Genomic DNA, 15,671 nt, shown 5'->3' on the forward strand with positions numbered 1-15,671 from the left:
GGGGGGGGGGGTGCTGGGGAACGCTCCCGCAGGGAGGAGCCAGGGCCCGGCTCAGAGGCTGCTGGTGGAGCTGACGGGGGAAGAGCTGGATCAGGGTCCATGGCTGCAGTCTGTCTGCTGGGCTGCTCAGGGAGGGGGGGGCACCAGGGGCATCACCACGAGCATCGCCACGGGCAGGGGGCAGTTTCGGGGGAGGGAGGGGGGTGTTGGAAATGCTCAAGCTTGTGTTCAAGTCGCAAGGAAGACAGGAGTGTGTTGGTGCATTTTGTTGGGCCTGGGCTTGTGTTTGTTGGAGTACAAGTTGTCTTGCTAAGTAGTGTTTGTGTGTGTGTGTATGTGTATGGGTATGTGCATGTGTGTGTGTGTATGTGTGTATGTGTGTGTGTGTGTATATGTATATGTGTGTGTGTGTGTGTATATGTGTATGTGTGTATGTGTGTGTATGTGTATGTGTGTATGTGTGTGTATGTGTATGTGCATGTGTATGTGTATGTGTGTGAGTGTGTGTGTATATGTATATGTGTGTGTGTGTGTGTGAGTGTGTGTGTGTGTGTGTATATGTATATGTACGTGTGTGTGTGTGTGTGTGTGTGTGTGTAGCTGAGTCAGCAGGAGCATGCCTGTGCACTGTGGGACCCTGCCAATGTCCTCCATTCCAGCTGGGGCCCCGCCCCCTTCCTGGTTAGTGGGCGTGTATGTCCAGGCCCTGGCCTATGAGGGGGTCCGAGGGGTGGGGGTGGGGCGGCGGGTGCAGCAGCATGGCGGGGTGGGGGGGTGGGTAGGGGTGTAGGGACGGGGGTCCGTGGGGGTATCCCGGCTGGGGCAGCACAGCTCCGGGGTATTCCGAGGACAAAGCCGTCATTCCCTGAAGCCCTGTGGGCAGAACGGTGAGGAAAACGGTGAGGAAAACTCAGTACCCAAACACACCACGTACTCCTCATGAACAGGCTTTTTACTATTTACTATTTTCACTATTCACATTCATGTCTGGGGTCAATACGAACAACATGTCAGATTACCACTGTGCCTTCATTTCAGAGGGAATGAAGTCTGTCATCTATGTCAAATCAATATTTCTTAATTATCTATAATGAGTAATTATGTTATTGATCTAAATTAATGTTGCAAAAGCGGTGAAGCTTTATCTCGTAATTTATTTGAATGACATGTTTGAGTATGACATGATGGAGAGGGATGTTCTGATAAAAAAAGCCCCCACCTTCTTTGCTCTATCAGCATATTCTACCTCCATTTATTTCACTCTCTCTCCCACCTCTCCCTCTCTCCCCCTTTCTCTCTCTATCTCCCCTCCCTTCTCTCTCTCTCTTTCTCTTTCTCTCTTTCTCTCTCAAATTTGCCATTTTTAGGACCCATAAGGCAGCAATGGGGGAAGGAGGGCTATGTTACAGTGCTTATGACGATGATTATTTCCTGCATTAAGCATTAAACCTCTTGGAGTTTGACATCAGATGGTCAATTAAGGATGCAAGGTGTACACTGAGAGATGGGAAATTCATAATAACATGCTGAAGGAATAATGTGTGTTTTTCTGTGTCTTTGTGTAGATTAGGCTGGGCAAAGTGTTTCTAGTTCTGTGTGTGTGTGTGTGTGCGTGTGTGTGTGTGTGTTTTTTTTCTTCTTGGGTTTTTCTATTTTGAGGTTTTGGGTTTGGTTGACGGGACAATCTAACTTGGTATGGCCATAGTTCGATTTTACACTATGCCCTTCGTTTGATGGTTTGTAAATGACAAGGTTTTTAAAAGTGACAGTCTATCTCTCTCTACCTCTTTCTCTCTTTTACTGACTGCAAACTTCCTCCCTCCATGTTTGATGGCTCACCCACCATTCCCCCCACTGACACTGATCTGAGATCAGCACTAAGCAGGTGAGCAGGTCAGCAGCCTCCCTGCATGTTCCTTACTGCCTGATCTGGGATCAGTGTTGCAGAGGACAGGATGGCACCTGGGACCAAACCGTGCCACATCACACTCCATTTCAATCTGTTCTCTCCCCAGAGGAGGAGAGTCCAGGGGTCAGAAAGTAAAAGTCCTGCAATGTGCTTCTTCCACCCTTGAACTGTTCACTAACTAGTGAACTCAGCCAGCTGATTTCACAAATTATTTCTACCTCCTGGTTGAAGAACGGTGCTAATGAGCAAATCCAGGCGATGGGAACGAAACACCAGGGTGGACTTTTACTCTCCGGACCAGCTCACTTTCCACCTCTGTCTCTCCCGCTCTTCCTCCTCTCCCCTTCCTCCCCACATCGCCCCCTCTCTCTCTCACCTGCAGCCCTGATGCCCAGGTGTGGTTGTCCGTCCAGACCGAACCCCCCCATCGCCGCTCCCTCCGGACTGTAGGGGGCGCCTTGACCTGAGACACGCAGACAAAGCGCTGTGATTAGCATGGCTGCAGTCAGACACACCGGACGTGTGCGTGTAGCAGGGCTAAAGATCAACCGAGGAAACTGATCGAGTGCTCAGATAGAGGAGCGCTTAAAAATAGATGAGGTAAGTAAAGACAGACCAGCGAATGAAGACAGGAGAACAAATCTACCCCAAATCTAACTGGATATGTGACTAAAAAAAGCCCAGCGTTCAGGATAAGCTTACTTATGGATATTTTAGCCTTCTGGAGTACCGACCTTGCCCTTTAGTATCAAACAGTACGGGCTGCTGTCCATTAGGACTCTAATGCATACTGACTGAAACAAGACCCTAACCCTTTTACTCTAAAATCCGCTTAGCAGATATGTAAGCATATCTTTTTTGACATAATATGTATTATGTCGAATCTGCCAAATGTTGCAGTGAAAATATTTCCAGAAGTATAATTCATTTTATTTCTGTTGCATTTCCATTCTTTGTAGATTCCAGTCGAGTAGACTGATTCTTCAGAGTAAGAGCAGAGACTCCCACATCACATCCCAAACAGGGAAAAAAATTAACAAAATCAAAAAGGCATACAGACAAACAGCACCGCCCACAGGCCCACGCCATTGGATGCCTCTTACCTGAGCGATTTGATTGGTCTATCATGGGCTGGACAATTCTGCGTCTGGCGTTGATGAACCTGCAGGAGACAGGCAGGCGGGACGGTGAAACTCCTCTCACATTTTACAACCTTTTAACCTATTACCTGCTCCTCATAAATCCCTGTCCCACTGGCCCCCACAGTGACAGCGGGGTAATAATTGATTGTGGGGTATGGATCGTGTCGGGGCGGTCGGTGATTACAGATTGCATTATGGGCCGGCGGAGCACTGCCTGAGGGGTAAGTGGAGAAGGGGCTCATTGATTATTGATGGATAAGTACTGACCAGTTGTTGACCTGCAGGATGGTGAGGCCGGTGTCTTGTGACAGCTGCTTCTTCTGCTCCTCTGAGGGGTACGGGTGCTGAGAGAGGACACACAGAACCACGCTACAGGTGACTGAGAGTATACGCAAAATAAACGCTCCGTGAGATTATGTATCCTATTGGCGTTTGACATTTTTTAAGTGTGCAAACACACACGTACACTGTAAACAATGTACACTGTAACCCTAACCCTGTATCTAATCAGTCAAAAGGTTATAACGATCACTGTACTGGAAACAGATAGCTGAGATAGGGCTGAGCTGGCTTGTGTTCTGTATGTTCCGGGTGTAAAAAACACTCCGTACAGTCACTGTCTCAGTATTTTTGTTTACTTAACCAGCCCAAGCCTAATTAACCAACCAGTCTATTCCCATTTCATTGAGCTCAAAAATCATCAGCTGCAATATCGGTAAATAATTGATTATTATAAAAACTGTGTATCAGTCTCAAAAATCCCATATTGGCCGGGCTCTACTCAGCACACACAATCTTCCGCACTGGCAGGACTGCACCAATCAAAGACAGGTCAATGAAATAATCTAAATAAGGGAAAGGATTACTGTTCAGTCCTATGAACAGCGTAAAGGAGAAAACGGGAGCATCTCAGTTTAACTCCAGCTTGCTTTACAGACTTGACAAGACTCATTATGCACTAAAAGAGGTTCTCTGCAATTCTCTCCCGAGGAGATGAGGCAACACTGTTGGTAATTAAGGTCCTCACAGTCGTTAGCGCTGCTTCAATTAGCTCCTAATTATTTCACACTCGTTACTGTTCCTACTACAGACTGGGGTTTTTTTTTGGGCTCCACTTTAACAACTCAATATGATTAAATTCAACTTTATTCAATTTAATTCCATTCAATTCAAAGTTCTTTGTTAACAGCAATTAAAATTCTGTGTGTGTAACAGTACGGTATTGGACATTTTCATCGTCGCACTGGAAGAAATAAAATTGATTCTTATCAATAATGAACAATGTTTCATTCTCCTTTCCCTTGTCACTCTCTGTCCTCTAGTCCTCCCATTCTCATTACTCTTTCTCTCCTCTGTCTCTCTCTCCTCTCTTCCTCCTCCCTTTTTCACACGCTCTCTCCTTCTCACCGACAGGTGCTGGAAGAGCCAGGCTCTCAGGATGTTGGTTGCCACTTTGGGGAAGATCCCCCTCTTTTTGTTGTTCCTCCGGTCCCGGTCATTCTCATCCTCCTCACCCGTGCTGGGGGAGGCCACACCCAAGTCCATACCATCCCCTGCAGGACAGACACACGGACGAGGGATCAATACAAAGAGTGCTAACGAGGGCGAGCACAACTACGGACAGAACTCAACAGCATACACACAGATATACACAGACTACAGGCACTACAGACAGAACTCAACAGCATACACACAGATATACACAGACTACAGGCACTACAGACAGAACTCAACAGCATACACACAGATCTACACAGACTACAGAATTACAGGCAGAACTCAACAGCATACACACAGATCTACACAGACTACAGAATTACAGGCTGCTTGTACAGACTGCAGAAGCAGCAGACAGTACACGGACAGTAGAAGTACAGACAGCAGGACAGAGGCACAGACTGTGCCCACATGCTGATGCATATATCAAAGGGGAGACAGCTGATACTACATGTGCTCATCTGTCAGTGCTAAGTTTAGCTTCCTGCAGTGTGTGTGTGTACATGTCTGTGTTTGTACTGTATATATGCAATGTAAATACACTGTGTGTGTGTGTGTGTGTGTGTGTGTGTGCTGTACCGGTGTCACTGCAGTTGTTGGTGCAGTGTGAGGGCAGAGTGAGGGCGGTGTGAGGGCAGAGTGAGGCAGAGTGAGGGCGGTGTGAGGGCAGAGTGAGGGCAGAGTGAGGGCGGTGTGAGGGCAGAGTGAGGGCAGAGTGAGGGCAGAGTGAGGGCAGTGTGAGGCAGTGTGAGGCAGTGTGAGGGCGGTGTGAGGGCGGGCCACAGGAGGAGGGGCCGGGGGTACCTGAGGGAGTGGAGACACAGTCCTCTGGGTCCTGCAGCCAGGAGGGGTTCTAGAGGGAGGGAGGCACACCCAAACTCAAACTCAAACACAAACTCAAACACAAACCCAAACTCAAACCCAAACCCAAACACAAACCCAAACACAAACTCAAACACAAACTCAAACCCAAACCCAAACTCTAACTCTAACTCTAACTCTAACCCTAACCCAAACTCAGACTCAAACTCAGACTCAAACTCAAACTCAAACTCAAACTCAAACTCAAACTCAAACTCAAACTCAAACTCAAACTCGAACCCAAACTCTAATTCAGATCCAAACTCAAGCCTTCATACTGTTACACAGGTAACCACGCAACACATTCAAAACTAAGCCAGGCATACTTCATGCCATCATACACAGTATTATAAAAAACACTTTCACCAGTCTGCGGTGCACTGTGTTCATGTTTAATATGCATGTGCATGTTTGTACAGTATATAAAAATGTTTGTAACAAGGTTAGTAGAGTCAGTGACCAATGAGTTGCACTCTTCCTCTATGGAATTTGTAATATGAAACTAAAGGTGAATGTTTTCGCTGAAAGGAGCTTTCGTGAAAATAATTCTCTCGGAACAGCTTAAAATAAATCTTGAAAGTGCTCTTATTTGAAAGAGAAACCTGAACTCCTTTTAAAAGTCTGTATTATCAATCACTCGGTGCTCTGAAGATGTGCATTTTAATTTCTACTACTGAGTGGCTTTATGGAAGGTTTAAAGCAGAGTCTATCGGAGTGATTCTATGAATAAACTTTATGAGTCTGACTTTATGAGTAACCAGCGCAGCATTCTAAAGGCTGATGCTTTCAAGTAAAGGGGCCAAAATGGGGCAATGAAGACATTTTATGGACTGTAAACCATGACCTTTCTCAGGGCTAAAACTGAGGGGGAGTTGAGGAGAAATCCACCTTCCTTTTCAATTCAGATTTTAAAACCTGTCCCTCTTGTTAATGCAGACCCATTATCCAACGTAAAACTTACGTACATTTAAAATATGTTCTAAAAACAATTCCCCTACTAATAGCCTACTGTAGAAAATGATTGATCGCCTTCAAGATTGAATCAAGAACAAATAAACTGAAATAAACGAAACACCCCAACTGCCACTGAGAACTCCACCCGTTTGTAAAGTGTTACAATCCGCCCGTTGACCTGTCACTCACCTGGTCTGACAGACTGGTGCAGGAGCCAGTGAAGTCCTCCATGTCGGACTTGGGCCCGCCCTCGCGGTCGTCCAGCACCAGGTCCGTGGGCATCTTCCCCTTCAGACAGGTGATGTAGCGGTGGCAGAAGTTGTCACACAGGTCATGTACCTGGGGGGGGGGAGCAGAAGTTGTCACACAGGTTGAGTACCTGGGGGAAGAGAGGACTTTAATGCTGCTTATGAGTTCGCAACCCCTGTGGGCACCCCCTTATAGGAACTATTTGCGGCCCTCCTAACCATGTTACAGAGACAGTGGCAGGGTGAACAGGGGCAGGTGTGTGTACAGTGACAGGGTGAATAGGGGCAATTGTTTTATTTTATTTAAATGTATGAAAATACCCTTAAATAAAAGAAGAAAATCTCCATTTTGACCATAGTACCATCAACCGTTTTTTATTAGAAATCCGAAGTGAGTACAGACCCAAGTGAAGAAAAAAACTTATGAAGCTCAATGTACTGTATATATGTATATGGATCAACTGTAATTAACTACATGTTATGATGACACCATTCATCTAAATGAATGTACTCACTTTATAGTGTAATATGGTTATAATGTAATATAATACACTATTAACTCAAAAATATTTCACAAGCTTTATAATGTAATAACTTATTACATTATATGGAAGTTATTACAATATGTGCAAAAACTTATAACGTTATCCACAAAGCGGTTTTATGACATTATGGTTGAGTTATTACATTATTAGTTTTTATTGCATTTTTTAATGACTTTATGCAGAATTGTTCCATGTTGCCTCATTGTCGCGGGGGGGCTCACCTTCTCGAGCTCCAGCAGGTGGAAGCGCAGGACCTGGATGGCCTGGATCATCTGAGCGGGCCACAGGGAGGAGAGTATGAGGCCAGAAAGCCAGCATCCAGGGTAATGTACATCATATCATAAATCATGATCGTGTGTGTGCAGTGTGCTGTGTTCGTTTATGTGTGAAGATGTTGTGCGTGTTCTGGGTTTGTGTATGAGTGAGTGTGCGTGTATGTGTGTTTGGGTATGAGTGTGTGTGTGTGTGTGTGTGTTCTGGGTTTGTGTATGAGTGAGTGTATGTGTGTTTGTGGATGAATGTGTGTGTGTGTGTGTATGTATGAGTGAGTGTGTGTGTGTGTGGGCGTGCTTTACCAGGTTGTCCAGTTCTGGGTTTGTGGAAAAGATGGGTTTCTCTGAGCGGATCTGAAACACGGGGAGTTTGGCGGTTAAGGCGGCAGCAGCAGGAGCTGGTGATGCAGCACAGTCTAGTACAGCAGCAGGCTCTGTTCTACGCTGTCTCACACGCAGACACACACACACACACACACACACACACACTCACACACACACACACACACACACACAGACACACACACACACACAGCCACACACTCACACACACACACACACACACACACACACAGTCACACACTCACACACACACACTCTCTCACCTGCTTGGCAAACACAGCGATGTCGTCATTGAAGGAGTCTGAGGAGCAGACGTCGCTGTGATTGGACATCCCGGGGTGGTGGGGCGGGGCTGAGGACAGGGCGGTGGAGTCCCGGGGGGAGCAGGTGGCCAGCTCACACTTCTCAAACACCAGAGCAAGAAGGGGGAACAGAGGGTGGCTGTGGAGCGGACACACACACTGTGAGCGCGCTGTGCTAAACACACTCACACACACTCTGAGCATATAATGAACAAAAAACACATACACACACACACACTCACACACACTCTGAGCATATAATGAACAAAAAACACATACACACACACACACTCTCCGAGCATATAACTAACAAATACACAGACACACATACACACACACACACACACACTGTAGGAATATATAAAACCAAACATACTGGAATAAAACGTGTTAAACAAAACAGACACACACACAAACTGAACAAAACGTACTGTACATGTTCATGATATTTGCGCATGTGTGTTATTCATTGCACACAAACAATGTGCATTTAGTTTTGTGTAGGCTCTGTCTCTGTATGCTTGTGTGTGTGTGTGTGTGTGTGTGTTTGTGCAGTATTCAACACACACAACATGGACATGGCAGTGTACAGGGATAGAAAGCAGTGTTAAAGTGGAGGTGAATGCAGAGCTGACCACGCTCACCCGTAGATCTGGTCACGGTGGTGTTTGAGGGAGTCTGTGAGGGGGTGGCTGTAGTGGGGGGGTTGCAGGGACCTCATGGCCTGCACGTCCCGGTACCCCCCCATAGGGATGCCCTCTCCCTCTGTCCCTGAGTACTGCACCTGGTCCTCATACTGCGGAGAGAGAGAGAGAGAGAGAGAGAGAGAGAGAGAGGGAGAGGGAGAGAGAGAGTGAGGGAGAGAGAGAGGGAGAGAAAGGGAGAGAGGGAGAGGGAGAGGGAGAGAGAAAGAGAGAGGGGGGAAGAGAGAGAGTGAGGGAGAGAGAGAGGGAGAGTGAAGGTGAGAGAGAGAGAGGGAGTGAGAGGGTGAGGGTGAGGGAGAGAGGGAGAGAGAGGGAGAGAGAGAGGGGGGAGGTTACACTCATATAAAGACGCACTGTGCTGAGGAAGAAAGTTTTGGAGTAAATGTTGTTCAAATAATGTCACCATGTTGCAGACTGAACTCGGCACTAACTGTTTTGTCTACCAAACCAAAATGTCTCATTCAGTCCCATACAGTGGAGTAGTGACAGGGTGCTGGCGCACGGGACTAGTCTGAAAGGAGCATGCATGATGCAGAAATGGATGGAGAGAGGGGGAGTTGAGTGCAGGAGTGCAGAGAGGAAGAAGGAGGGATAGGTGTATGTGGTGAGGGGTTTACTCAGGGCCATTTGTATTGGTAAAGTCCGGAGCTGCTGCTAATTCTCTACTCCTTGTTCATTAGGGCATTAGGGCCTTGTTGATGTTCTTGCATGCGTTGTCTCATGGCACACGAAAGCCGCAATGGGAGACACACTCACACGCACACATGCTTACACACAGATACGCATAAAATGCACGCACATGCCCACGCCCGTGGCACATACCACCCAGACACATACTGTACACACACACGCACACACAAAGTCTGTGTACTGCAATGTCCTCTTCACTCCCTAATTTACCAACACACTATACAAACACACAGCGCACACACACATTCAGCCATAAAATAAATACTGTTACTGTCGGCACCTGAGCCATTTTTGCCACACCACAATTTGATCACTCACAAATATTCCTTTGAATTATGGCAAAAACTCCAGTACACACGCATGCACTGCGTTGCTTAGCCACCCTAGTAAACACCGTTCACACTTTACAAGAATTCACCACCCGCAGTATACATCGGGTGGTAACCCTAGTAGTAATTCCAGCGGCAGTCTATAGTAACGTGAGCCTTCGTTATTGCCCTATGATCACAGAGTCCACCTGCGAGCAGTGTTTAGCGGGCCACTGCAAAAAAATACGGCGTATCAGCGCGTCTCTTCATAGCGGTATCGACTTACAAAGTAGTGAACGTCGCCGCTGTTCATGGCCATATCAAAGCATCCAAACGAAGTTCTCGAGTTCATTCTTCAGACTTTTCAAGACTCGTGTGACAATCAGACATGCAAAACGTTTCACGTTTCACGAAAATAATCGTAAAACCGTATCAAAACAACAGCAACGATAATAATATTAATAATAATAATAATAATAATAATAATAATAATAATAAAACGTTTTAAAAAAGAAACGTAAAAACTTGAACTTAACTGAGCCTACTTGAAAATAGCTACACTTAAATTCTGCTTCATTATAAATAATAATCTGGACTGTATAGTCCTAATAGCCATTTGGCGCAACGATGCGTAGGCTATTACAACTAATAAGGAGGGAGACAGTTAACTTTATCAAATTAATTAAATCTATTTTCACATGTAGTGTAGCCTACAAATTTTTCAGTGAATGCTAAGAGAAGGCTGTAGTATCGACACAGCTCACACAAAACTGCACATACAGTTTAAAATAGTTCACAGTAACAATCTGTGGGTGTGTTTTTAGTATGCGCTAATGCATACAATATTGTTATGATAATGCTAATGATGTCCCTTGGTAACACTGGAAAATCTTTTTTTTTTTTTTTGCAATAATTGAAAGTCACTGGGGTTCTAAACTCTAAAAAACTGTAAAGGTAATATAATCCCCATCATCATTAAAATGGTGAATTATATAGGCTAGGCCTTTCTTTATTCTTTACTTAAATTTTAAATGTAGGCTTAGATTCGGAGATGTTTTGACTTCGACACTGTGGACCCTATGCGTATTCCGTCTAGTCAATGTAGTACTTTACTGAACATATGGATTAAAAACGAATATTTAGAAAGTAATTTAAAAGCTGTCAGATCTCTGGTAAATCCGTGTGTAGCGAAGAAGTTCGGAGTGTAGCAAAATAATTCCAGTTTTAAATATGAGCTTGCAATGTAAGATCATACCACAGTTGCAGACAGAAACTGTAAACTACTAAAACCTATTTTTTAAATTTGAAATGCGGTCACAATGGCAAATTCGACGTGTTCCATATCATAGGTAACTGTATTGCTTCAGTTTTCTGTACGCGCACGGGACATTATCTTTCTTTTTATTTGTATTTACTTTTTTCATTTTAGGTTCCAGTTGATGATTTTACATTGTATCAATTGGAGTAAAACTTGCCACAGGCTATTTACTTAATCATGCCCATGGATAATTGCAATCACATATATAGCCTAGCTGTGCATCTTTGCAAAAAAGCCTTCCACAAGTGTAACAATATTACATCCATAACGATAATTTAAAAGAATCTAAACTATTGACTACATAGCCTAATTTAAAAAGATTGAAAGATTGAAAGATTTAAAAAGAAATTGAGAAACCGGTTGGAGGCCTCTGCAGTTAAACCATGTTTTAAGAAGTATAGGCCTGTATTCAGTCAACATCAACTTTGGTTTACAAGTAATATGGTAAACCTTTTCTTCACAAACTCAGAGTCAGTTTTAGTGATTGCTGAACTTTAGTGAAATTGAACTTTTTTTCAATTGTTAGTCAAAGTAAAGGATAGATGTTGATTGTATTCAAGCCTCCAGAATAGTTAATACATGGTAATTCAATGTATTTATAAAAGTTTGACTTTCTCCACGGTCCATGTTTGAGTTTTGTAGGAATGCGAATGCAGGGAAACTTTTCAGTTCAGAGTTCATCTCTCAAATTAATTTTAATCTGGAGAGCACACATAGTAAAATGTCCGGCGCTAATTCCAACTCTCACATTGTAGGCTATTTAAATCCAGTAGGGATCTGTACTTTATAAGAGTTGATTTAACACTAAACATTTTACTGAGCAGCTATATTTTTTATCTCACTTGGACTCAAATGATATAAACCATGCAGGAGTTGAGTATGCACTGAACATTTTACTACGCACTCATGCGTAACAAGACAAATAATGGAGAAAGATATTACACCAATATTTTAGATTTATTTAACAGGGACAGTGCCCTTCATTGTCCCATCATATAGAGATTTTTAAAATACCTACTGTCAAAGTTACACTAAAACGCATTCATGATATCAGTCAGTACCTAACGTTCGTAGATTCCCTGGACTAAAATATAAAACCATTTTTTTTATTTTTTATAAATGTAAAAAAAAAACATGAAAAGGTCCCAATTTAGTTGTCTGTAATCTGCAATGTTAGGTTATTTTCTGACTTTTTTTGATTTGGTGAGAAAGATGTTAGTGGCCACATAGGGTCACTAGTGATTGTTAAGATAAAACATGCAGGCCTCTGTGCGTGTGGGAGAAAGAATGCGGGAAAGATAGATATTTCATACGCTTTGTAATATGTAAGATAACCTGACGATAATTATCCGAAAGCCCATGCGGCAATTGTAACTGAGGCCGCAGTGTTAGGTGAAGTCTAACACGGCGCTCAGTCCCACTCACAGACCCAATGTAGCAAAAAAGTTGACCTACTTACCGACTTGTCAGCCTCTCCCTCTATCTCCCCTTTCTTTGCCCCTGTCAGGTCACGATATTTAACGGTTTAACCGTTACTTCCACTCCCCATCTCTACTTTTTATTTGATTGCATCGCACACATCTATTCCAGTTGAGCAGGATTTTGTTTAAATAATTATTTCATTATTGTTTTATTGTTTCTTTCCTCTCTCACAGTCCCGTCGGACACACAAAACCGACCTTAAAGTGTGACGATTTGTCGCTTGCACATCAATAGGCTATACCCAGTGAATCGTCGCCTTATCCACATCGTATTGATTTTAATCATTTTAGTAGCGTCGTGTATGACATTAGGCTAGGCTATAGAAAATAATGGACACAAGATCAGCCAAAACAACAGGAGCAGGTAATAGTTGACTATTACATTAATTGCAGCAATTGGTCCAAGCAATAACCTAATGTACAGGCATCCAGATTAGGCACATTTAGCCTAGTTTAATCAAAGATTAAAGGGACTGCTATTATTACGTTGGTTATTAGCATGTTATTATATAGCCTACAGTTATTGCTCAGATGTCAAATTAAAGGTAAGTTACGTGACAATTTCAGAACGCCAGGATAATGGTTTGTGTTACAACTTCCTTTACTACCTGCTACCGTTTGATACAAACTCAACGCCAGACTGCTGCCTTCATTGGCCGGGCACAATCTACGGAGCGATTCGCTAAGCAAGAAGAAGAGAGGGCAGGAAGACGGGGCAACGAGAGTCAGGGTTGTTATGTCGAAGGGTAGAAGTCACACGAAATATACAGGCAAGAAACGGGAAACAACGGCGACAGAAATTAACCTACACGTTATTAAACGAGGAAAAGGATAGTGAGGTTTCAAAGGGCAATTGTGATAGTAAGTCTTAAGAAAGTGAGTGCTCCGAAACGAGCAGCAGCCGCGAACAGCAGACCTACCCTTTTATCCATGCGACACGGAAGCCAATCCTGTACCAGGGAGGACGAGATAGCGGCTTTCCAGTTGAGGCTTTCTGCCAGCCGAATCCGGATAACTAATCCAACTAATTCGAATGATATGGTCCTTCTTACTGTAACGCTGGCTAAATAAATAACAGGTGCTCCAAATCTTACTTCCTATCAATGAGACGTAGCCACTGTATTAAGCTATAGATTAATAATTTCGCTTAAAATAAATAGCAGTGATACATATTTTGTCTATCGTCTATAGAATGGTTACGCTTATAAAACAGTCACTTTAAGAGAGTAAATGAAGCTGTCGCAATCGATAGTATTTTGATCGCGAGTATAATAATATAAATATAAAATCGCCCGATTAAGGCATGTGGAAGATTGTGCGTATATTGAAAAATAAAATATTTTTTTGAATTGATCAGATTCCGGATAATGGGGTGTATCCACAGACCCCTATATCCAGCGTAGTTCGAGTTCCGTGTCAGGCCGTGCCCCGACTATCCTGCACGGGCTGCGGTGTCGGTTCTGCAAGCGCGCTGGATTGCACGGTGTGTCTGGAGGTTCGGCGGGCAGGCAGGATGTGAAGTGCAGAAAAATAGCGTGCTTTTTGGCCGCTCCCGCTGTCCATCAACTGAGGCGACTGGCTGGAATCTGTCACTACGAAATGAGCGATGAAGCCTTAAATCAGCGCAGGGATGGATGGAGCGATGGAGGTTGGGAGTTGTTTGGGGGGTCAAAACACGGTGGGGTCTCTCACCCCCCACCCTCTTTCTCTCTCACACACACGCATTACAATCGCGCTCTCTTATTTTCTTTCAACGGCACACTCTTTGGCTTACACACATGCATAGCCTACAGACTCCCCCTTTCGTTTGAAATAACTAAAACGGGATTCATTATGCGGACTTTTCACGAAACACCCACAAAATCCTACATAGATATATTTTCTTTGGCATTACGGACCGTTGTTGTATCCCCGGGATCGGGCTATATAGCAGGCTTTATTAAAGGTTTCCACTGTAAATTACAGTCTAGATACTGCTCTTGTTTTCGTTTTCCTGTCTCGTCAGCCACGCGTCACTCAGTCAGTTCAGAACCAGTTCGATCTGTGGGCTTTTGTTACCAGTCACTGACGTCTATGTCCAGATCTTTGTTCTTGAAAAGCGCAAACTTCCTATAGGCGAGCTGAGGGGCTTTCCTCCAAGATATAGCTACTGTTTGTAGTAAGCCACATAAATGTTTAATATGTTTACCGAATAAGCGATACATGTTCAAAATATTACCCTACTTGATGTCGCAATGGGTCATGACGAGATTTTGATGTTTTGTTACGTTCTTAAACGACGAATAGGCTATTGCCTAAAATAGCTGGGAATAAACTGGCGTCGACATTTGGCTATATCCAGCCTTAATGCGCCAGGATTAGAATGCAAAATAATAATAAACACATTGTTATTTTAACTTTCATAATTAGGATAGCGACATCTATCCCTCTTCCGCGCCCTCTTAAATTGGCTGATGATCAGTAACCGTGAAGTCCTGTCGATAAAGGGAAACTGAATAAACTCATTCTTTCTTTGTCCCAAAAAAACTCTCAGGCGGGCGGGGGAGGCCTACCTTTTCTTATGTTGTAAATTACACTTAAGTAACATAATAATTATTCAAAACGTTCTCCTTATCCCCCACCCGTTGTGAGCTATCCCCGGGCGGCCAAGAACTTCAATCGCCAGCGTGTAGGCGAGCATACTGGGCCGGAGCTGGGGGCGCGGCGGGCGGCAGGCAGAGTGACAGAAGCGCAGCGAGCGAAGGCTGTAACAACAACTGAACTACGGCCTTTCAACACCGCAGGAGGGTCACTGCTAATAGGCACGATAATAGCTAAAGAAAGCTTCAAGAGAGGACCGGTGTTACCTCAATGAACGTTATTGATGTATTTATATAAATTCCTTAATGTGCGATTTGCAGTCCCGCTGTAGCTATTAACGAGTATGAAGTTGATATTCTGTGTAGGCTACTCAGTTATTTCAAGGAGAATTCTTAAAGGCAGCCACAGTCCACTCTACCTGTGTTGTTTTGCTTCACATGAGTACTGGCATATGTGCCTATTTCTCGTATATTTTGGTCCCCATTTTAAGTTGATTGGGAGAGCTGCCCCAAGTTCAG

The 15,671-nt window shown here is 44.0% G+C and overlaps 1 protein-coding gene across 2 annotated transcripts; it reads right to left on the reverse strand.

Moving 5' to 3' along the window:
* Window positions 1–682: 682 nt before the first annotated feature.
* meis3 (myeloid ecotropic viral integration site 3) lies at window positions 683–14,568 on the reverse strand. 2 transcript variants are annotated; one of them, XM_061217228.1, is made up of 12 exons: window positions 14,472–14,568; window positions 8,717–8,868; window positions 8,034–8,211; window positions 7,732–7,782; window positions 7,378–7,428; window positions 6,553–6,702; window positions 5,353–5,401; window positions 4,459–4,604; window positions 3,319–3,395; window positions 3,013–3,071; window positions 2,286–2,372; window positions 683–873 (listed from the first exon to the last, which is right to left on the reverse strand). In XM_061217228.1, the coding sequence occupies exons 2-12, from the start codon at window positions 8,818–8,820 to the stop codon at window positions 683–685; spliced, it is 1,143 nt and encodes a 380-aa protein (XP_061073212.1). In that variant the 5' UTR covers window positions 8,821–8,868; window positions 14,472–14,568. The 2 variants fall into 2 exon arrangements, with proteins under 2 accessions (XP_061073212.1, XP_061073211.1); XM_061217227.1 differs by lacking the exon at window positions 14,472–14,568 and adding an exon at window positions 13,494–13,877.
* Window positions 14,569–15,671: the final 1,103 nt, after the last annotated feature.

The sequence above is a fragment of the Conger conger genome, chromosome 13 (assembly GCF_963514075.1).
Source record: "Conger conger chromosome 13, fConCon1.1, whole genome shotgun sequence".
NCBI lineage: Eukaryota > Metazoa > Chordata > Actinopteri > Anguilliformes > Congridae > Conger > Conger conger.